At 38.0% G+C, this 24,388-nt stretch overlaps 1 protein-coding gene across 1 annotated transcript; it reads right to left on the bottom strand.

Annotated features, from left to right (window-relative positions):
- On the bottom strand, window positions 1-22,204 carry GPR180 (G protein-coupled receptor 180). The gene is made up of 8 exons (XM_014955640.1): window positions 21,702-22,204; window positions 18,275-18,469; window positions 15,042-15,222; window positions 14,786-14,835; window positions 10,562-10,719; window positions 3,635-3,826; window positions 3,199-3,276; window positions 1-1,513 (listed from the first exon to the last, which is right to left on the bottom strand). Coding segments are annotated over exons 1-8 (1,014 nt in total). The 5' UTR covers window positions 21,703-22,204; the 3' UTR covers window positions 1-1,354.
- Window positions 22,205-24,388: the final 2,184 nt, after the last annotated feature.

Raw genomic sequence — 24,388 nt, 5'->3', positions numbered from 1 at the left:
TTACGAAGAAACAAACATTCATTTACTAGAAAATAAAATCCATGTTGTGGAGAAACACACACGTGAAAGCAAGTCTAAAATTTGACAAATACTAAACTAAATCCAAAAAGAACTATTTCAGTCGCAATGGCAATAGGTATGTTCTTATTATGAATGAAAAAAAAAAAAGTCAGCATGATTTAATCACACTCAATAAATAGGCACTTCAATAAAGTATATATTTACACTGGCTTTCTGAATGCTAGGGCATCGCAAAGTAGTATGGCTTTATTACAATGGATGGAAGATGGCAACTACTTAGAACCCAGTGCCAACATGGATTATAACTAATCCAGTGAGTATTTTGTTTTTCAATTATTCATAGAAAATTTAATCCTGATTAAGTATCCTTGGGCAGGAATTCATGGGTAGTTGATGACTGAAACCAACATTTATTTGAAATGCTTCTGTTAATTTAATCTGTGTATATGGCTTAATTATGATTGAATCCTCAATGTAACAGAAATGAATTATATCAGGATTAAAATTCTAGTACCACATCACCCATTCCATTTTCTTTGCCTTTTTTTTTTTTCTTTAAAAGATGCAAGCCTGCTGTTTTAATTACCTTTATGTTGCTATGTCTTCTAAGCCTCAAATACTGTTTAGACCTTCATATTACTGGATGAAATTTTTAGTTATGTTTATTTTTTAAAAAAAAAGGCAGATATAAACCATATTTTCATTCCTATTAAAATTTTAACCGGTATGAACATTAGTTGCAAAAAAAGGCTTTTCTTTTACACCAGTAATAAAGGAAAGTTTCTTGCAGTCAGTTGGGAACATTTTACACGTGTTTTCTAGAGGACTCTCCCTCTTTTATTTCCCCTTCTTTTATACTTATACATAAAATGCATTTTCTCTAAAGCATGAAAATAAAAGAACTTGTACTCATCATTACGCATCACACCGATTTCACAACTGGCCCATTTCAGACTTGTTTGAGCTTGTAGATGTTTTAAGAACTGCACTTTGTAAGACTTTCAAACCTAGTATTGATATAAAGTAAGGACATTTTTCTGTGTCTTTGAACGGGAGAGAAAAGATTCATTGTATTTTTCTGTGATACAGCTCAGCATCACATGCTACATATAAACAATGTTTATAAGATTATTCAAATTATGCATTTTTCCACTCCCCGATGCTTTTAACAGATTAATCCAGGGACCTTGTCAGACCGACGGTCTGCGAAGTGCTCTGATACTATCACTCAGTTTTCCAGTGAAGCCAATGTATCACACACCTGTGACAAAAATACCTGTATATTTAAGTCATTATTGCACATTCATTACATAATGTATTCTTCCTGAACATCTCAGAAGTGATGTCGATTTTTATGTCCAGAGGATACTGTTAGTGGCAATGTCACTGATGACAGTGAAGATACTTCCCAATATAGACTATGAGATAGAAAGAGTCTGTAGAGGATAACCATGGAGATGCACTGACAGAGGATAACACCCATGGTAATAATCTAGAGAGAAGAAAAAAAAAAAAAAAGAAAAAATGAAAAAAACCCCAAACAACAAACCCAAACCACCACCACCAACCCACAATAAATTTCTATCAGCATACTGTGTAAGTGCTTGAGGTTTAACTTTAAACCTTTTAATACTGCTGCAGTTACAAAAGATTTGAACATGAATCTCTAGTCCAGGATTCAGACTCTCACACCTGGGTGTTTTTAAATCAGTAGATAGCCCTGGGCAAGTCACAGAACCCTTCTGGCAGTCTCTGTTCTGGGGAATTTTAGACTTGCAATTCACCACCCATGCAGTTTCACAAGCAGAGGTGATGTTTAGATATTCTATTCTTAAAACAAACGGGGGGGTGGGGTGGGGGGGGGAAGCTTGGAAAGACTTTGCACCATAGCACAATCATGGAGCTGTGAGGATAGTGATTTATTGGCCTCACTTAGCCAGACCTCTTTGCAGTGCAAGTCTCTTCATCTGTAAAAGATGTGTAAGGCAGTGTTTATCGAACGCGTAAAGTTAACTACTGTTTCTGAGAAAGCAAAAGTCTAAGTTTATGTACAGAGAGTCTTTTGAAATTCATGCTTCTCTTAAATAACTATGGTATTTATTGATCATGCATTTCTTTATTGAAGTGCATTTAAAGAAGGAAATACAGCTAAATTATCATAATGTAGGAACTGCAGCTGCACACAAGGGTTAAACTTGCTCAAATGCACGAGCAGAGCTACTGTGCTCTTCCTTCAGTAAGCTTGAAACCTCAAAATATTGCAAAAATGTCCTTATTTCCTTTACTGATCCTATCTCTAGAGAACATCCTCCTGCCCCGATGATGTTTTCATCAAGTAAAACCTAAAAAGGCTCTTCATTAATAGCGCTAGAGGAGTCTTCCTTTTAAAATAAAAAATAAAAAAAATATAAACCAAATGTAGTATTTATTTACTACATATTTTTAGTGGAACCTTTTTCTTTCCCTTACACAGCCTCTACAGAAATAAAAGCTCAATTTTTGAAAATATTTGCATACAAAGAAAAGCAGCAAACTCAACCCTGAAATGAGGTAGTCAGTCACCTGAGAAGAGCAGTGCACTTAAACTGAAGATGGCAGGATCCACACCTAGTTCTCTAGTTCCCAATATGGCTAAGCAACCGAGAAACCCAGCAAGTCCATCCTTGTTTTTAACTGTTTAGAGCTTACAAACCAAACGATGCATTTGGAAAGATTTTTTTAATCTAAAGAATATAGTTCAGCTACAGGTTCCCTGACCTATTTAGCCACATAAAGCTTTTAATGGATGAAGACTAAAAAAGCAAACAACAACAAAAAAAATCCACTCATTTATCTTTCTACTAGCTTTGTTAAAAGAATCCCCAAGGTGTTTTTAATTAAAAAACAAACAAGCAAACAATAAAACAAAACACCCCCTCCACATTTTCCTTTGACTTAACAATCTCCCCCTCTCCCTCCCTTAACCTAGAAATGATTACCCTTAGATGATTCAAACCCTGTATGCCTTTGTAAAATATGACTCACATTAGCATCAATGAGAGCTGTGTGACTAAGACTTCTCAAGTTGCTTTGGGGTCATAAGATTAACAGCCTAAGAGCATGAGTTTGCTAACAAACACTGAACATGAAGAACAACTACTATTCAAATTCCATCTCTTTTATCTTGCCTGTACATACCTTTTCTCTTTGATATTCTCTGAATATTATAGCAATGGTTGCAAGACATGGGTGGCACAAAAACCAGAGAATGCAGGCCTAAAAGAGAAGATGAGTATAAGTTATAAAATGACTACATGCCAGCTTAGAAGAAAGAGATGACAGTTAGAGGAACTGCATTTACATTTCTGTCTATTTTATGAACCCATTGTTTAATTTTCAATCAACAGAACGAAAACCACACAATGAAAGGTGGGATTTCTGTTTAAAAAGAGCTCTATGCTCCTTGTCAAATTAAAATGACTACTCAGAGTGTGATGACAGGGTGCAATTTAATCAAATCAGACAGTTAAATATCAACTTTCTTATGGAGGAGAAGAGAGTAGTGCTTCAGTCAACTGCATGCCGCAATTATATCTGCAGCAGAAGGAAGCAGTTTCCCTGATGTAACCCATACTTTGGCAAAGGTGATATAGAACTCCCTTTTCAGCGTGCTTCTCTCCACCGTGATGATCTGGTAAAGACCAGCAGCCAGCGACAAAGCCAGGCAAACTCTGAGGCCAATAAGCAGTCCACTTGCTAAACCATGGTGTGAATGGTAGCTGTGGTGATTCGTGTCTTCAAACTGCTCCCAAATTAACAAAACACTCTGGAAAAGAACACAAAGCACATTTGGAGTAAACAAGGTTAACACTAAACCTCAATTAATCTTCCCATCACAGATTACATTATCCGCACGATGGTCAAGCTCTGCTTGTTGGAGACCACCCTGTTATACAAAAAAACAAAAACCCTAACCTAACCTGAACTGCTTTTTGGCACCACCCATTACTCCATGTGCAACTGGGAGGAATGGAGTCTTGCTTCTTGCATTCCGTAACTTTTAGAAAGTTTTACAAGTTAAAGTTTCCTCTAATTTGGATAGAAGGAATGTGGCAGCTTGGCATAAGATCCAAAATAATCACCTAGTTAAACAGTCTAAGGCCTACTAAGCAGGAAGCCCACTAAAATGATTCCACAGAGCTACAGGGAGGTGTCTCCTTCCACTTGGGATCCACAACCTGTAAAGCTTGTTTCAAAGGCAGGCGACTACGCCTTTTCTTTCAAAATCCTAACAGGATTCACTTTTCTTTTCAAAGATGGGGAAGTAAGAGGGTGGTGCTGCTGCCCCTTTTATACAATAGCCTAAAGGCTCAAGCATTCACCCAAGTTGAACTTGGATCTCCCACAATTCCCTTCTTTGCCTAAAGGATATCCAACTCACATCTCCCACCTCCTTGGAGAGTGCCCCAACTGCCAGGCTATAGGCTGTTCTTGGGTGGGCCACTCTCCACCCCTTCTATTGAAGCCGTGCCATTGTGGAGGAAAGAATTCAACATCAGCCAGGTCAGAAACTGCAAGCGAGCCTGACTCTGCAAGCAACCGGCTTGCAAACCTCCTAGGGTCTCAGAAAGGGTAGGTTTAGATTGAACATTAGGAAGGAATTTTTCACTGAAAGAGTGGTCGGGCATTGGAATAGGCTGCCCAGGGAGGTGGTGGAGTCACCATCCCTGGCTGTGTTTAAGAGCTGTTTAGATGCAGTACTGAGGGATATGGTGTAGGGGATGACTTCGTAGAGTAGGGTAGATGGCTGGACTCTATGATCCCAAGGGTCTCTTCCAACCTCAATGATTCTATGATTCTAAGGGGCGCATCACAAGTTCCAAATGCTGTTCCAACATCTGGACAAACGCTCCAGCCAACAGGTAACTACACGAAAGACAGCAATCCTCCTTAGCTCTCAGCACTGTACCCATTTGCTGCAGAATCCAGTTTTGTGGGAGCACTGTGAGAAAGAATATTGATAGATACTCAAAGGAAAACCAGGTTAAGAAGCGCCTAGTTTCCGAATCTTAGCTGGGTACAAGGCAGACGCCTACTTGTTGCATAAAAAAATAGGTCTTGCTGAAGATTGCCTTTTTAAGACTTTGGGAATGTTAACGTTATAAATTAGAATACACATAAAGTTGAGACTCTCCCAGCATCTTGTAGCAGCTGAATGGCATTTTAAGAACTTAATATGCACTGGAATCCAGTCCACCTACTGCACACATCTAACTTGCACTTTGGTTTCAGGTGCCTAATGAAGCAGGCTTTCTGAAGAAAGGTAGGCAAATTTGATTTATATGAGTGAGGTAGCTCTAAAGGCCTTCAGAAGCAGACACTGTATGACTCAATTTAGAGATCTAAATGAGTCAGATTCCTTTCTGAACACATTCAAAGGTTCTCTCACTACATTAACTACATAAAGACAAAAAGGTTACTGATAATTAACTTAGAAAAAAAAAGTGCAATCCACCTGTGCCTTCCAAAGGCGGGTGTCCTTGAGTCTCATCAGTGGAGACAGGATCGTTTTCACTTAAAATATCCTCAGAGAGTACTCTTGTGCTTTTCCCCTCCCTTACCTAGGCCATGACACAGCAAGCATGACTGCTACTATTTCAGTCCTCAACTACCCGGATGGAAAATGGAAGGATGGGAGAGGGACAGATGTGAAACATGCACGTCTTGAACATCACTGATCACTCATAAACAATCTGACCAACAGGCTTCAATGTTCACACCATAACACTATATTTGTGAGTAACTCCAAGCAAACACCTTCAAATGATCAAATCACTTGACTGAGAATTCCGTCAAGGAGTAAGACCGAAATAAGACTAAATGGCTCCTGAAACCCTGAGACACAGCACAGTGTTTGCTGTTGTGTCTACAGCATTAGTTTTGGCATGAAACTGATGATTTCCTATTACAGAAGTTATTTCAGTCCAGGAAGAACATAATCAGGTGTTCTACCAGTTATAGAATCACTGCAGTCTTGTACAAAGCATTTTGCCTTGCGATATTTACACTTGGGAGTAGCCAAAGTATTTAACTTCCCTGGATTGGACATACAATGTCTGAGAAAATAAAAAAAAAACCTCAACCACCTCCTATGTATAGAATCTTCCTGACTAAAGTGTGCATCTGAGTGGAAGAAATATAGGCTGATGGAGATTGAACTGTGATACTGTTCTGCAAAGAAACTTCAGGTAGACCCAGGGACAGCTTAAACTTAAAGAACAGAGCTCATGAGGGCTTGGATTTTCCTTAACTTACACCAACAGTAAGAGCAGTGAAGGAAGCCGCTTTCATCAGAAGATGACAAAGAGCCAGAGTAAAGGAATCAGTAGAACAAAGTCCAAATCCTTATGGGAAAATAGTGTCTGACAGCAGGGTATGCTCTGGACTAGCCCTTTAAAGAGTGTAAACAACAGAGGAATCACTTGATCAAAGACTGTGTGTAGTGACAGCAGTGTGAGATCACAGAAGTCCAGCTTCCTTCAGTTTCACTAGATTATTACAAAATAAGCAGAAGGCAGAGGCATTAGAGGCAGAGATGGAACTGTCAGGGCAACAGACTGGAAGCCTGGACAAGGTGAACGTGTCATTGCTCTTATTAGGAGCTGGGACTGTTCTCACTCACCAAAGCAGGATCCTTTAAAACAGAAGTCTGTGCTACGGAGTGTTTCTAGGTTACAACAGATTAGGAAATCTGTTCTCAATTAGGGAAGAGCTTTCACAGACAAGAATGATCTTGAAGTCAAGATCTCTTTGGATGGCTATGCCTGAGAAATTAAGGTCAATAAGCCCTGAAGTTCCTTACCTTGACCACAGAAATGCACATATCAGCTCACTTAGCTGCAGTATCAGGAACAAGCTGAAAAAACACCCAGACACGAACCTCCTGAAACAGGCAGAGCCATTTTTTTTTGTCGGCAGTGGAGCAGAACAATGAGCTCTGAGAAGAAATTGAGGGGAAAATCTAAACGTTATCCAGAAGAACAACTCTGCTTAGGCTGTAGACAAAAGAACTGGATGAGCTAGGTAGCTTAGAGCTGACTTGCACTAGTTATGTTCAACATTAAAGTCACAGCTCTTTCCTCCTGAAGTAAAGGAAAATGACCATCTCCTTGGTTTACATCATGCACTGCTCAAAATGCCTGACTTCACCTGCACGTACTTCCAACATATCTTGGTTCACAGTGGAATCACGGAATGGTCAGTGTTGGAAGAGACCTTTGGAGATCATCTAGTCCAACCTTCCTGCCAAAGCAGGTTCTCCTAGAGCAGGCTGGACAGGAACACATCCAGGCAGGTTTTGACTATCTCCAGAGAAGGAGACTCCAGCAGTACTGGACATCAACCACTGTCTAGTACTGGTCTTCCTCTTCAAATGCTAGAAGAATGTTTGCCATGGACATCATCCTGATGTTCCAGATATACAAGTTGAACCTTGACATCCATGGAATGAAGAACCAGATGCTCTTCTTTTTTCACATGAGGAAACAATTATGGTAGAATTCCTCCTCCCCTTCGCTATGCCAACACTGACTTTATGGTAAGCCAAGATAACATATCAATCTCCAGTAAAGACAGGTTCTCATGGGACAGATCATCTGTGAGAGGTACGGCGAAGGGGGAAGCAAAAGAGAAATTAAAAGTAGCAGCAAGGCAAAGCGGATTAACTAGCTACTTCTAACCATATCCAGTATTTGGATATCTGATGGCATGCCAGTAAAGTAGAAAATGGTTTGTATCTAAGGTCAGAGGTAGAGCTGATTCTGAGCACACCTTTGGGGTGTACCTAAGAACCCCTATGAAGCATGATGTCTCATGCAGTAAGATTTTATGTCATTTTGGTCAGGTTCAAAGTGCTTAGCTATCTTTCCAGAATCATTGCTTCCACTCTGATCAGCCCTGAAAGTTGAAACTGCTCAGGTCTACGTGATGGGAAAGGCCTGCTGTCAAGAAAGTTTTGAAGAAGGTTTAAGTGTCAGCAGTGGAGAGCGGAATCTTTAATGAATACAGAGCGGCCTGGGAATCTTTTGTTCTGAGGCTGAAATAAAGAACAAGTTAAGGCAAAGGGAGATGCCGAATGGCAGACGTGTCCCTCCTTTGAGATGCTACCTCTTTGCAGCCGCAAAGACCACAAGAGATTTGCTGACTAGGAGGCTACCACCCTACACTGATGGTAACCTGTAAACTCAGCCTGGGAAATTGCTGGTGTTTCTCAAAGAACAAAAAGAAAGAATCCATAGCATCAGTACAAAGACGAGAAAAAAACCCTGAAAATTTGCTGAGTAATTTGAACTAGTAGCAGGCAAACAGGGTCAGATAGTTTGCCAGTCAAAACTGCAGTTAAATTGAAGAACGACATGTTTTCCCAGACTGTCCACTTGCTTGACTTCCCTGAAGACGAGATGAAGACAGGAAATGTAGAACGTCAATAAAACTAACACGGTTCCAACTCTATCTGCTGTGTTAGGGTAATGCATGTGGTCTCCAGCACCCTTCACAGCAAGTCCTCAGAACATCTCCGATTACCCACGTAAGTCTCTCCAACCTCTGGCATGGAGGGAAAACAGCTCTCCTATAAGAATCTCTGGGAAAGAACACAGCAGAAAGAAGGTTATTCTAGGTTTTTAATAATTGAAAGTGCTCAATGATTGCCCCATTACTGCAGGTCTAACACACATATCAGTCTAGACAGACCAGAAAACAACAGACTGATCCAAAGAATGAAGAACCATTGATAGAGATGATGTGGTCTGGATCCTGCTCCTCTGAGCACAACATCCACGTTTTGTATTAAGGAGAAGAAATCTGGGAGAAGGTGCATTTTGCATGTACTGAACAACAAGATGGAAACCATCCTCTCCAGAAGGGAACTTTTGCTGGAGACAGTAGGTCCTGAGATGGGGGTGCAAAACCACTCAGGCAATGATATACTCTGATACCCATATTCTGTTCCTACAAGACTCCTGCCAAACCTTGACATTCCCAACAGTACCAGGAGAAGAGATGTGGTAGATTTGTGCCTTCACGGTGAAAAGTAAGACAGCCAACACTCCAGTGGTGCTCAAAGAGCCAACACAAATGTGTAATGGGCCAGTACTGGGGGAAGCGGCATATAATGTATACATATAATGTATACATGTATAATAAATGTGTAATGGGCCAGTACTGGGGGAAGCAGCATATAATGTATATGTATAATGTATACATGTATAATAACCTGCCCCAATTTTTACCACAACAACAACAAAAAAGAACCCTGATGATACTGAGTGTCCTTTCTACATATAGTAAAAAGGAAACAAACAAACAAAAAAAACTTTCCAGTCTCAAGTGACAGAGTACTAACACACCCATATGTATGTACAAGTGGAAAAGTATGAATAAAATTAAATACTTTTAGAAGTCTTCTTTACTACCAGTATGTAAAATTTCTGCTGCTAGATGGGTGTCAAAGTAAGGTGGAATTAACCTGTCTTTAAATTTCAACAGTCCCATTGACCTTAATAGCCTTTGGTTTATATTCTTAATTAGCAAGAAATGTCAGCTCCCAGCTACTCTTAATGTTTTAGCAGTCCACTTATTTAGTTTGGAAGCGGCACTAATTACAGATACTACTCAAATGGCACAAAATTTTCACTGTAATCTCTTCCTCATTACTGTCTCCAGTTTCTCCCTGCTCTTCTCTTTCTCAATGGCTTTCAGATTCTCTTGTCTTTATGTTGTGATTTAAAAAAATTTGTTTACAAAAGGCACCACCAGGGTTGGCTGATCTCCATTACAATTTACTTTTAACTTATGGGTTTACTTGACTTTCTAATTTATACTAATGGAAAATATTTGAATGAAATTATGTGTCAGACCATTTGTATATTTGCAAGACCAATCCTGCACATGAATCTTTCAAGAATTCCCCTATATTGATTGAAAAAAAACATAAGACATCCTATTTGAGTGGTTCGAAGAGAAGAGCACTGAGGATTTCAAATTTTTTTGGTTACAGAAAGAATCTCACAGTGTTTTTTTCTCATCTTTCCTTCTCATGCTGCTTGTTGTCACCCCCTACAATGCAGTTCACAACCCCTCAGTTGTACTTATTACAACTATTTATAGGACCACATTATAAATCAGATCAGTAAAATGACGGTGCTGAAATATCTTTTTTTATTCCCCCTCCAATCTAGATCATTTCACTGATCTGGTTTACAGTATAGTGCTATGAACAATTGGCACAACCAGGAGTTTGGAAAACTGTGGGAACTTCTTAAGTGGTTTTACTGCTGAACAAAAACATACTGTGGAGCTACACCTTAAATTGTTAAAGTAAAGAGAAGGTGTTGTTACCTATTAGACATACTGGGTGCACATTATGCTGTGGGTTTGTTTTTTTTTCTCCAGTCTTGATACACCCTCCCTCATAAAAATATTGAAATTAGTTGGTTCATGGTTCTGTCATACTTAATAGCAGCTGTATATTTCAGTATAAGATTGAATATAAAATACAAACCTGTGTAACAACAACTACCACAGCAATGCCAGTAGATGTTGGAGTGGAATCCCACTGAAGAGGTCTGCCCTGAGATTTCTTCATTCTGCCTATCGTCCAACCCATACACAGACTCAACAATAAATACAGCATTTGTATCTGCGAGATTATGTCACACACTATTGAAAACAAAAGAAAAAGAAGATAGTCACAATAAAAGTATTTTTCTAAACAAAAAAATATATCTATTTCTGTATATACCTACAGATGAAAGATGAACATTTACACCTCCGTACCACCTTTAGTCATAATTTTGATGATCGTTTGACTAGCTGAGGTTGCTTTGTCACAAAATCTGGATATTTTGGGTAGTTTCCAGTGACCAAACAGATTACTATCAGCTTTCCTCTAGTTATGCTGCAGTTCTGCAACAACACAGGCACAGCACCACATCCTTCCAAATCCCACTTTTGTGTCAAAGAAGTCTGGGCTCAGGAGTCTGTCTGCATAAATAGATTTACAAATGCTAAAGAACTAAAATCATATGTATGGTAATCACACTGCAACTATGAAACAGTGAGATGAACTCCTTTCTTTGCCCTGAAAAAACTTTTGTTCAAAAATCAGATACTTGCATTGTACTTTAAATTAACTGCACTTTGTCTTAAGGATGCAGTAGCTTGCAACAGAAAGCACAAGTATTTAGGACAAATTCCAGTCTCAGATACTTAAAGGGGAAAACATAATTAATAACCTTAGCACAAACTTCATTTGGAGCAACAGCTTGTCTGTATTTCATTTCATTAAATGCAAACTACTTTTGCCTCATTTTGTTATGTCCATTCCCCCCTTTCCTCTCCCCCCGTTTCGGAACAATTAACACACACTCCATAAAGTTACATTCTTAATCAGCGTCTCAAACCTGTGTTTGAAGCTCTATCTGAATAAAGAAAACTTCAAGCTAGAATATATTAAAGCCTTTACTTGTTAGCCTGGCTGAAGTACTACTGACAATAGAAAGAACTGAAGATTTCTTTTTGGGTGCTTGTTAGCTTTAGACTACAGCAATTTTTCAGTTGGTGTCTGGATTTGAGAGTAAACTGGGTCATTGTACTGGGATTGCAGGAACATACAAGAAAGATTGATTCTTATATTATGTAAATTGCAAATTCAGTTCAGAAACTAGAGATTGTGCACTACACACAACAATGCTTTCTTGTTCACTTGATTAATATTTTAGTTCAATTAAATTCGCTCCTTATTTGCAATTTTCACTTACACTATAAGGTACAAGAAAAATATTTCCGTGTCACAAAAGCAAACTTCTATTTTTATACAACTGGATTGTATTATAAAAGATAAACGTACTCCCACATTTACTAAAAATATTGGCACAGAAAATGTTGCCACTGTACAGAGATTAATATCACACACTGGAATTGTGTCAAATGAAAATCAGCTACAGCATTTCCCTAACACTCAGTAATATTAGCAAAATATGGATACAATGCAGACTTCAACATCTTATTCCTGGGATATATTTGGTATTCTCACAGTTTATACTCTAAAATGCTTCTAATGTATTCAGATACCTTTGCCGTTTTAAAAATGACAAGAACTTATTCTTTGATATTCTAAAATGACTTGCTTATTCTTTTCCCACATTTACTAAAAATATTGGCACAGAAAATGTTGCCACTGTACAGAGATTAATATCACACACTGGAATTGTGTCAAATGAAAATCAGCTACAGCATTTCCCTAACACTCAGTAATATTAGCAAAATATGGATACAATGCAGACTTCAACATCTTATTCCTGGGATATATTTGGTATTCTCACAGTTTATACTCTAAAATGCTTCTAAATGTATTCAGATACCTTTGCTGTTTTAAAAATGACAAGAGCTTTTAGTAAATACAAACTTGCTCATTCTTCGATAAAATGAATTGCCACTGATTTTAGGCAAAATGATCTTGGAATTATTTTACAATGCTAGCTATGGAGACATAGTACTCAGTAGGAAAAATTGTTATGTGAACCCAAAGCACATCAAACCAGTGTCACAAATCAACCTAGAGAAATGACTGAAGAAATCTGGATGTTCTAGAGAGCATTTTATTTTCTGTCACTCTCGATAAAATGAATTGCCACTGATTTTAGGCAAAATGATCTTGGAATTATTTTACAATGCTAGCTATGGAGACATAGTACTCAGTAGGAAAAATTGTTATGTGAACCCAAAGCACATCAAACCAGTGTCACAAATCAACCTAGAGAAATGACTGAAGAAATCTGGATGTTCTAGAGAGCATTTTATTTTCTGTCACTCCTTAAGATAACTTGCCCTATAGGTTATGGCCAGACATCATCTCTCAATCACGTCTTGGATATAGATATTGCTCTGCTTCAGTGTGGCAAAAATTCAAGTAGGTTCCCAGACAAAATGGCATAAGACAAAAATTCAGTACTGGCTTTAATCTTTGACATCTCATACACCTTCCCAGAAAGTAAGAAGGTTGAGAGAAATTTCTAAAATTACAATAATCCCACAATATCCAGGGTCAGTGTAAAGCCACGTGCTACTGAGCTGATACTATATTTATCTGATTTCATCACAACTCACTTTTTTTTTTGGCTGTTCAACAAGCACAGTAAGATAAATTTAAAAAGTCAAATAATATTATCAAAAGTTAAAAGACTACTATTTGTGATGCTTCTGATTGCAGCATTATTTCTGTAATTTATGTGATTAATTTAGGCGATAAACTATACTAAGGGTCAGGTCTTTATACATGGTTAAGATTAAATGACATTAGGAAAAGAATAATTTCTTGGTATAGTATCTGAACAGGTTTCTAGAAAGAAATTCTGGCCCCACAGCAGTCAACAGAAATTTTTCTATCTACTTTTAACTCAGATTTCTGTTGTGTACAGATAAAATGGTAGCACCTTCCATCTTCAAACCATACTACTTGCTATCAGCCATTCTTCAGCATTGTAACAGACGCTGAAGCTTTCCACATTTCTGTTACTTGTGCTCTTTTACTGTTTTGGGAACCAGAAACCTTAAAAACAGTAGGAAAGGAAAACTCTCTTGGACTAATTTTTTAAATCAATAACTGAATTTGAGAAATTATGTTATTCTTAAGAACCTTTGCTTTAAGCAAACAAAAGTGGGCTCTTCACTACAATACATACACAGAAAGTCTCATATGTAGCTACTCTCTGAAGTTCTGGCTGGGCAGTGAACACCACGGTTTTCACTCAGGAGTTATGACTACCTCCATATTCTCTATTTAATTTCACTTCAGGAGACAAGAGGGAAAGTTTAATAATACAGCTGCTGGAGAGGCTGCAAGGAGCTGCTAACTCAAACGGTTACAACAAGAAAGAGGCAATTACTGTGGTGCCAAGTGCCATCAAGAGGCTGTTAATTCCAACTGCAAGCTTCTAAATGAACTGTAGGAAAGGAAATCTTTTTCTACATAGGCTGTTACTCTCCAATGCTATCTCACTACCATAGTAATACTTCCTTGGGGTGCTTCAAGTCAATGAAAAGGCAATATATTTGCTTAGAATGAATCCCACAATGCTTCAAATGTGAACTACAGAAAAAAAAACCTGCAACAAAAATGTTTAGCCCTAAAGAATCCAGCAAGAGTAAGTTAGTGCATTTTGGGAAGGGATTTTACAGGAATTTTACAGGGATTTTTCAGTTGCAGTGAGAACTCAGAATACCTATTTAGAGTGGAGAAAAATGCTTTGTTAACATCAATTCTTTACATCTCTCTCTAATCATATCACTTGTGCTGTAAAACATTCAACTGTTTAATTATAATCAATGTTAAATTTGCTAGTGAAATGACACACACCATAAAATGCGATTAAGTTTTCTAAAATGCCTCTCTACTCTAAATCACACAAACTCTGCAAAACTCTTCAATGTATTGAAACATTTACTCAAGCGGCAGGCTGTGTTTAAATGTTTGTAGGAAGGAACCTTCAGACAAGAAGATCCTTTGAAAAAATTCTGAACAGCATCACAGTTGTATAACTTAAAATACAGTTACTGTAAACATCTAGAATAACACTTGTTTTTCAGAAGAACAACTTCCAGCATTTTATATTAAAAAATTCAATTATATGGTTCAAGATCATAATACAGTGTAACTGCATTTGCTAACATATTATACAGATTAACACATAGGAGTATGTAGGAAACAGCAGACAAGTATACTCACATTCTGCCAGACTTCCCATAAAAGGTGCTCCTATTCCATCTTTAGAATAACTGATAAAAGAATAAAAAGATGATATTTTTAAGTGAGTTAGTCTTAAATGCATGTTTTCTATTAAATGTACACTTAGGTCATGATGTAGTTCTAAAATGTCAGTCCTATGTTTTGCCACAATCAACACAGGAAAGATGACATATTGATCTCTGTAACACAATGTTCTTCAGGTCTTAAGACTGAAAGGAAAAATAAGCAAAGGTACCTTGAGAAATGCAGGTAGTTGGCAAAAGCTGAACCAGCCTGCAACAGTAATGCAATTGTCAGCACCTTTAATACAGTATGCATAGGTCCACGCTTCTTAATTGTTTGCCACAGGGACTGTGCATATATGCAAGCAGTTACGAAGTACGCTAGGACAAGCAGGAAAAAAAATTCATGTAATCCTGTGGGGGGGAAAAAAAAAAATATAGCTTAGTTTTTATAAAGAAACATTGCTATTCAGTAAATAACTCAAAGTATGTTCTTTTATATAAGCACTAAATACTTAGTAACTGTCACCCAAAAGTGGTAGTACACACAGAATGAGCAAATCCTAACCTATTTTATCCAAGAAAGCCAGTGAGGTTTTTTTCAGAGAGCTGATTATTTGATCTGACAAAGTATTCTTTATTCAACAATACCTTCTCTGCGTGTAGCAGAGACCAGTCAGAAACATATTCAAAGGACTAATTCTTAGCTCTTTCTTTTTTTTTTGGATTCAATTTTTAAAGGCACAATCTGACATGGGAGAAACCCAGAAGAGGCTTCTGTTGAACCTATTTCACCACTGGGTGTCACTGTTCCTCCACATAAAGTAGTTACTCCCAAGAAGCACAGCTGTCCAAGACACAAAACTTTTAGATAAATCAAAGTGGAAGGAAAAACAGTACACAGAAGAATAGTAAGTTCATGAAGTGGATTTTTTTGCACCTATCTGAAAAAACGCCCAACGTTTTTGACATTATTTACAAAACAGAAGTCCTCTAATTTTCAGTCACGCAGTAGTCTGGTGAAAGGCTTCCCTGAAGACCTGCATCCTGGAAATATTTTCTTTTGTCCAGAAGCTTTGGCACCCATATGAGCACCCAAAGGGTCAAAGGCAGCAAGCTATAAGCAAAAACGGATAAAAAGACATCTCTCACAGAAAAATTATGTTTTCCTTCTCCAGCCTTCCTTGAAACCAAGTGGTGGCCACAGAATCAGATTCTGAACAATGTTTTTCCTCCAGCAGCAAGACAACTCTGCTAAAAGCTCCCAGTTAGCTCCAAACCAAGTGGTGGCCACAGAATCAGATTCTGAACAATGTTTTCCCTCCAGCAGCAAGAGCAACTCTGCTAAAAACTTCCAGTCAGCTCTACCCAGAGATTAAAACCAGAGCAGTTATACACATGTCAGTATTTAAGTTGAAAAACGTTAGAACTGGATGAGTTCTGAACAGTTGCTTGTCCAGAAGCTTTGGCACCCATATGAGCACCCAAAGGGTCAAAGGCAGCAAGCTATAAGCAAAAACGGGTAAAAAGACATTTCTCAGAGAAAACTTATGTTTTCCTTCTCCAGCCTTCCTTGAAACCAAGTGGTGGCCACAGAATCAGATTCTGAACAATGTTTTCCCTCCAGCAGCAAGAGCAACTCTGCTAAAAACTTCCAGTCAGCTCTACCCAGAGATTAAAACCAGAGCAGTTATACACATTTCAGTATCTAAGTTGAAAAATGTTAGAACTGGATGAGTTCTGAACAGTGGTAGTACTATAACTTCTCTGGCTCCAATGAATCATTTTGGACTTGCACAAGTGAAATAGAAGAAAAAGAGCATAAGGTAATAAAGACTCATGAAACAAAAATTTCAAGGCCACTCTGCTTCTCTTGTATACCTATACAAAAGCATGATTTATGAATGACAAAAACACACATTTCAGATGAAATCTCTTATTCTTCCTTTCACTCTTTATCTTCCTGCTTTAAAAGACACGCACTGAAGTTGGCAAGGATTCTGTAGATAAGTTATTTCTCACCATGATGAATGGGTCCCAAAGTCTTTAGGAAAATGAACTAGCTTCTAATAACCACTAAATGTTTAGGACAGAAAGTTCCTTCCAACAAAAGACACATTGCAGATGACTGGCTTGAGACCAAAAGGACTAAAGAGAAAGTTGCACTGAAATACAGCTAAAAAAACCCAGGGTAACTTTCAACCTGTCTTTTTTAAGTCTCCAAAAAAAGGAAGAAAAAAAAAAAAAGAGATATGAAATCATCCTCCATTCTTTGAGAGTAGACCAGGCATGTGACTTCAGGATTCAGGCAGTGATGCAGATTTTAAATCTGAATGAACAGAGCTATTCCTGTGCAACTGTTGAAGACGTTGAAGACGTGGCACATACAGCTCACCCTGTGAAAATGCTACATCTGCTTTTTGAGAGTAAGGAAATTAACTTAGAATTCACTTCTGCATACAAAACTCACCAAATAACAACTGCCAACTAAGTTTGTAGACTAAGAAGCACAGGTAAAAAGTTAAATAGACAGATAAATCAGTTTATAAGGCTTGAAAAATAGATGGTTAACACAGATACTTTCTTACAGATTCTGCTAAATGTTTCAGTGAATATTTTTTTCCCCTCTGTAACTTCTTGAGATCAAAAATGACAGCAGGGCATATGACTGAGCATAGTGATTAGGCTCATTATGGGTATGTAGGTTAAATCTGTATATGAAGGCAGACTAAGCCTACTGAGCTCTTCCCTTAGAACAGACCCAGATTAGTGATATATTGCTGAAGCCTTCCAGAGCAAAGCACTGCAATGAAGCATACATTAGGTTGGTATGGAACAGCCAAAGCACACAATTTTACATAGACATTTCTTTAGCTGCTGTGTTGAATCACTGTCTTTGTGATTTTTTGTGACTTCTTCAAAGCTTTTCTTTGCATGTTTAAAGATTTAAAATTGCATTTCTTAAACAAAATCACATTAGAACTGAAAAATACCTCATCTGTGGCCTGCGACTAAGATACTAAGAAAGACCTAAACATTGAACTGAAATTGTATTGGCAAAAACGTTTTATCATGCATGTACTTGTGTTGCACAGAATCAAAATTTACACAGCTGAGGAATTTCATGAATTCATTAAAATCAGGGATTAAATTCACAGTCAAGTGGAAGCTTACAATTTCAACATAGATATTTTTCCTAATCAGCAAAGATGTTAACACTAACTTTCCTTGTGTATCTGTACTTCCAATTAGGCAAGTTTTGGAAAGTCAGTCTAGAGAAAGGGAAGAATTCTTCTATAATGCCAGAAAATGAATTAAAGTTTACTCTCCATGAAAAAGTAGAATATGAAATATAAGAGACACTGCCTATCTATTCCCTGTACTTTTCCAAGCATAGCAAATACTGATTTGTTTGCAGGATCAGATCCTTAACTTAAAAATCTAATTTTAAGAAAAAAAATCTTACCAGATTCCCCTGCGCTAAAGTGATCTAATGGATTCCCTTCTGCATCTGGGTTTAGTAAGATCATTTCAAACTGAATATCCTTGGATTCAGAATAATTCTCCTCGCAGGTAAACTTGTCTACATAAAACACATACCATGTTTCCGGATAAGGAATCTGTGAGACTGTCAGATTTTGCTCTGTGTGGTTCACAGTCACTTTGGAAAAAAAAAAACAGACAAACAAAAATATGAGTAAATACTTGATTAGTTTGTTTTTAGACAACTCATCTTTGAATAAAGATAAAATTTAAATCCACAACATCATATACAAGTTATATCCTACACACAGTAGGAAACAGTCCTTGCTTTGAAAGCTAGCCATAACACCAGAGACCAGACTTTCAACTTCATCTTTTGTTTCAAACAGGCAGAGGCAAGGGTTGGTGAGGATATGTAGCACACGCTATCTCTCAGCTTTTGGGTTTGCTGAGAGGACTCCCTTCTGCCAGGAGCCAGTAACTGCAAACTGTGTCTCCTATGCTTAGCACATGTCTTTCCTCTAGTACAGCACTGACAAGACTAGCTATTCTGTATTAGCCAACAGATATTTCTGCAGTATGAAAAATACCTTTGTGAAATTTATTCTACTCTGTTTTCAAAGATTTTTAGACCAAACAGGAACAGTCACATGTGAGCTTGGGAAACAGTGTTTGTGCTTTAAAGGTACAATTTAGCACAATTTATAGCAGCTTCCCCAAATCGTAATAGACTGAATTTCAACTTACAGCTTTAGGCTTAGACCATTATGCAAGGAAACTGCATATTTCAAATCACATTACATTTAAAACCCACTATGTAAAAGACTGATGCTTCATCTGCTCACTGATCTTACCCCTATTTTTCCCCAAAAGCACAATCTCTCCAAAATAAACATTTGCTGTGGCTCTGTATGTCTGGGTGAAAGTGCAAGAATTCTAAATGCTGTTACACTGATTATTGAACTTGAGTGCTCATCAGCTCAAACGCAAACAAAAGCCATTTCTGCAGAAAAAATAATAATAATTACTAAACTACAGATTCTACTATTAATTCACCTTAATAATTTAAGATGACAATGGTTAAGGAAAAAGAAAAAAATCATTTAAAAAAATCCACAAAAGCTATTTCTGTTTTTTATGGAAAGGTCTTTCTAAATGAAAAAGCTGCAAGCATACATACAAAACAATCCTTAGCAAACTCATTATCCCTATATATTTTGTAGACAAAATGTAGAACTGATTTCTGACTTGAAGCCTATCTGTGAAAAATGTTATGTAATTTAAATAGACTTGTTTCTACTTCAAGGAGTTATTTTCTGTTCTCTGAAGGGATGAACTGACCAATATTAGGATCCAGGAAGAAACATATGACATGTTTCTTTGCAGCAATTGTCATGAAGTTCAAGTTTGGACAACACATAAAAAAAGTGTTCTAAACACGAGCAATTTGTCTTGTGTAGCTAATGATAAGCACGCATTCCACTCTGGAGCTACATATCTTATCAATCAAATATACAAAGTGAAACAGCTCCCTTAAAAATACCCAAGATGATTTCATATGGTGCTTGATCAAACAAAAACCAAACTGCCACTGACACAGTGGCTTTACTCTCCATCTCAACTCTCAGCTGAGTTCTGACACAGTGTCATTTGCACCAAGACTAAGGATCACACCAAGCTCATTTAATCATGTTTACTATCAAATCTACAAACTAACTCACAGGAAATGAAGTAAGACAAAATAAAAATGCAATTGATTTCGCCCAAGATCAGCCAACAGATCCAACTCACCCTGTAGTCATATGATTCCTAAACACAGTAGAAAACAGCAAGTACAGTGTTGGGACAGAGAGGAGTGACGGACCAAGTGCTAGTCATTTCAGCAGCACTTCATGTTCAGCTCAGATGAAGTATAAGGGAACTACATCCTTAGAAGTGACATCTGCATAAGATTTCATTATGACAATGTTCCAGGAGATGAATTGGTTACTCTAGGGATGCTGTCCACACAGAGGAAACGTATTCAAAAAAAAAAGCTGTATTCACTTAATAGATATTTGAATGCAGTTTCTAATATTAATTTAATTTCTTAATGGAAAATGTATGGTTTTAGTAGGCCTTGTAATACTACAATCAATAAATGGTGCAAAAATTATTTCACTGTGTTTGTCTTCCAGTTTCATAATTGAATGATTCAGTGTTTTACTGTTCTTTTAACTTTAGATGGATATTCAAATTAAGCTTTATCCTGATTAGCTCATCTTTGATACTGTATTAAAAACTTTCTAATGTAGTTTGTACATCAAAACGTGACAGGTTTGTGCTACCATGACAACGAAAGTATCTTATATCTTTGTCTTCTCATATTTGAAAAACATCATTTCCATGGAATTGGAGAACAGGAGCCTCCTGACAAATGAGAAGCGTTCCTCCATAAACACGAAAACAAGTTAACCTGTATATTCTGCACCAATATAGTTATCAGCTCAAACATTAAAAACATTTGAATGGTAGATTCAGTGATGAAAACCAAATTACAAAATTAAAAGGTGAAAGAACATTAAATGATAATGGAGGCAAGTTACAAAAGTAAGGCAGCATAACCCAGATTAATTTTTGCAGATGACCTTACAGACCCTGGGGTGGGGAGGGGGAAAGGGAGAAGGGGAAAGCTAATGATTATGAGTTTGTAAAAGAAAAAAAAGAAGAAAAAAAGAACAGAGAAAAAAAGGTTTTCAGGTACAAAGTTACCCTTGTACTGTGTACTTGGGCTACATACTCCCACCTTGCAAGCATTCACTTTAGAAGTTTAGAGGTAACTACAGTAGGCTGTGTCAGTTTGCCTCTGCTTTTTTTTTTTTTTCATTCCACTGCAGTAAAAATCACAACTCAAACTGTCCATTTGACTGTCTCAAACATTTACATTTTCTAAATTCTTCAGTTTCATCTTACTACGGTATTCTTTGTAAATTCTTTTCACATACTGAACATAATTGTTTATGGAAAAGTTTGAGATAAAGAAAAAAACACCAAAAACTTTTACTCCAAGCAGAGCTAAAGAAAACCTCTGCACTGAATGAGTAAATGAAGACTTCAGCCAAACACGTATCCTTTCTGAGTTGTGTACAAGTGAGAGCATGAGACTGGAACTAGTCATAAAGTTTGGCTGTTCACATTAAAGTCATTATTTGTCAAGGATTGTTCATTTTCCAGCAGCGCACTAAATCATAACTCACAAAGTCTTCTGAAGTGATGCAAACAAAGCAATTACATTTCCTTGTAATCATTTTTAATTGCAGAAGGTCAAAGTTCTGCTTTTATTTAAGTTGATGCAAAGTCCAAATTCACTGAAATAAATGTTCTAAATATACAGATAACTTAATTTGTAAAGGAAAAAAGTAGTAACTCACTTGTCAGTTGAGCTTTAGAGAACTTCTCTGTACAGCTGTGATCTTGGATACTGTTCTGCAGCTTCTGCCATTCCTGTGCTTGAAACAGGTGAAGTCTAGCCTCTTTTGTCACAGCTACTGCTACGTTCTTGATTCTGACACACAGAACAGCATGGTCACCTTAATATTTAAAAAAAATAAATCAACTACTCTGCCTTGATGTCAGTTACAAACAAAAAGCTAGCATGGCATAGATTTTTGATAAGTAGAAGCACTAAAGCTTCACTTTATTTCTTAAACTTTTACCACTACTTTCCATAAAAGTCTTTACACTGTTTCATAAACAATTTCTACACAACTCATTAACATAATACTGCATGCACAAATCTCTGTGATGGTACCTAAACAAACCTTCACCATAACCTAAAAGCGATGAAACTGCGCTACTACAAACAGCCTTCCCCCCTCTCCTTTTTTTCAAAGGCTTCCAGATAAGTCTTTTGTTCCTTCCTCTCACCCCAAACCTTATTTTTCCAAGTTCAGGTAAAGACAGTGCCTCAATCAGTCTCAATAGCTGCTTCAAAATCTACTATTTTATGATCTTTGTAGCACAATTATGAGCATCATAGGGTAGCTCTTGAGTTTAATACCAGAGGAACTTATGGAAATGGACGTTAATGTTGTAGACTTATGATAAGAGCCAAAAGACTTAGTTACAGATGACAGATGTCAGGCTGATATGAAGAAAATCAAACTTCAAAAGTGTTCTCTAATGTGTCAGTTTACCTACAGGCTGCATCTTCACATAAGAGAAATATTTTAGCCATTTTAGAACTAGCTCATTTGACACAATTTATCTTGTCTGGGTAATTTTACAATGCTCAAACTTATTTTGATAAAGTCTTTGATTATATAGTGCCACAGACTTCTTCAATGTAACAGTGTCCTAAACTAAAAGACAGGATTTAACAGAAAAGAAAAAACAATCAGTACTGCAAAAGTACAAATTAATCCAAAATTTAGCAAGCTTTGTATGTTTTTTGAATTGTCACTGCAATCTTCTTTTCCACCTAACCTAGGCACCAGCTGGATGCAAGTCAACAGACTACTACCAGCTTCAAATAAACTTTGCCAGGAAGGTTTTCCTGTTCAGAGATAGCTGCAAGACAGCGGTACTGCAATAAAGCCTCAAGAAAGTGATGTCCTGGGATCTATAAAATGTTAAATGGACCACAGTTTTCTAAAGTTGCTCATAAAAGATTTTTAAAAATTAACACAAGGTTCTAAAAAAAGCCCCTGTGGCTTCACTAAGACCCAAAATACATATAGTGGTGGGTATTCATGTAGAAAGAGGAATATTTCTAAGGAAATATGCACTATCAACTTGTAGAATTATATCTGAACCCCAAACCCACTCATCTTGAATCTTAACATTCTTTTATCAGATTTAACCAGCGCACTCTTTTCCTTTAGATCTATTTAGAGCACTTCCACAATTATCTTCTAGGACAGTGATAATTAACTGCTTTCAAGTCACTCCACAAGCTATCCCCACCCTATCTATCTATCATGTCTCTCAGCGCTGGAAGGTCACATTCCAACTTTTCTTGGCTTATGTCACATTTTCCTTCATCCCATTAGGTTTTCTTCTCGCAAACATTTTTTGTTTTCCTCTCACACTACTCCTCCAGTCTGGGAGGAAGCCTGACTGAGTATTATCTTCATGGTTGCCTTCCAAAGCATTCCGCAGAACTCTTCTGCCATGAAGCTGAGAAGGAAAGTAGTCTAAACTAGCGAAATGCCGAGCACACAGGAAAAGCACACTAACCAGCACTGCCTCGTTGTACATGGCTCTCCCCATACTTGTGCATCATTCACTGAATTTCACTGAATTTTAGAGTTGGAAGGGACCATAGAGATCATCTAGTCCAACTCCCCTGCTGAAGCAGGATTGCCTCGAGCTTGTCAGAGCATGTTACTCAGGGCTGCATCCAGGCGGGTCTTGAAAATCTCCAAAGAAGGGGACTCCACAACCTCCCTGGGCAGCCTGTTCCAGGGCTCTGTCACCCTCACCGTGAAGAAGTTTCTCCTCGTATTTGAGTGGAACCTCTTATGTTCCAACTTGTGCCCGTTCCTTTTACAAAGTAAAACTTCTATAGCAAGGAAAGTCATTTCCAACCTGCATTTCTGTAGCGGCTATTCTAACAGGATTTTAGCCCCCTGCTAGGTCTCTTAATTAACAGTTTAGGAATTATTAGTACCAAGGAGTTAATAACACAGGAAAGAAAAGCCACTGGGAATACTAAGGTGAGAATTTACACTCGGACGGACGGTGACACTAAAGCCGCAGAAGAGACAAGCACAACGTTAAGCACCGTTCCCGTTCGGTGGCGGTCCAGGAGGGAGGGAGGGAGAGCCGTAAGTGGAAGTTAAACCGGCTCTGCTCTCCTGGACACTCCCGCCACGTCAGTCTGCGGGACACAGCGCCCGCAACAGCGCTCCGCCGCTCCCCGGTACAAACCCCGCTGCCGGCTCCTCTCCCCACCGCCCTGCTGCACCCCCCCGCCCCACTCCGCCGGGGGCCCGCTTCTGGCCGAGCCTTCATCCCCCCTACCCCTCAGACCGCCTCAGAGCTGTCGCATATCCCCAGCGGAGGGAGCAGAGCTGCTGGGCTGTCCCCCGCTACCCGCCGCCACTACTGCTCCCCT

Source organism: Calidris pugnax, unplaced genomic scaffold, assembly GCF_001431845.1.
Source record: "Calidris pugnax isolate Ruff unplaced genomic scaffold, ASM143184v1 scaffold274, whole genome shotgun sequence".
Lineage (NCBI taxonomy): Eukaryota > Metazoa > Chordata > Aves > Charadriiformes > Scolopacidae > Calidris > Calidris pugnax.
Note: the sequence above shows the minus strand (reverse complement) of the source record. Positions and strands in the feature narration are given on the sequence as shown.

Coding starts and splice junctions, on each gene's coding strand:
- GPR180 (XM_014955640.1), bottom strand. Junction 10,720..14,785: donor TATGGGAAGTCTGGCAGAAT/GTGAGTATACTT, acceptor TGTTTTCAATAG/TGTGTGACATAATCTCGCAG. Junction 1,514..3,198: donor GAGAATATCAAAGAGAAAAG/GTATGTACAGGC, acceptor TCTTCTCTCTAG/ATTATTACCATGGGTGTTAT.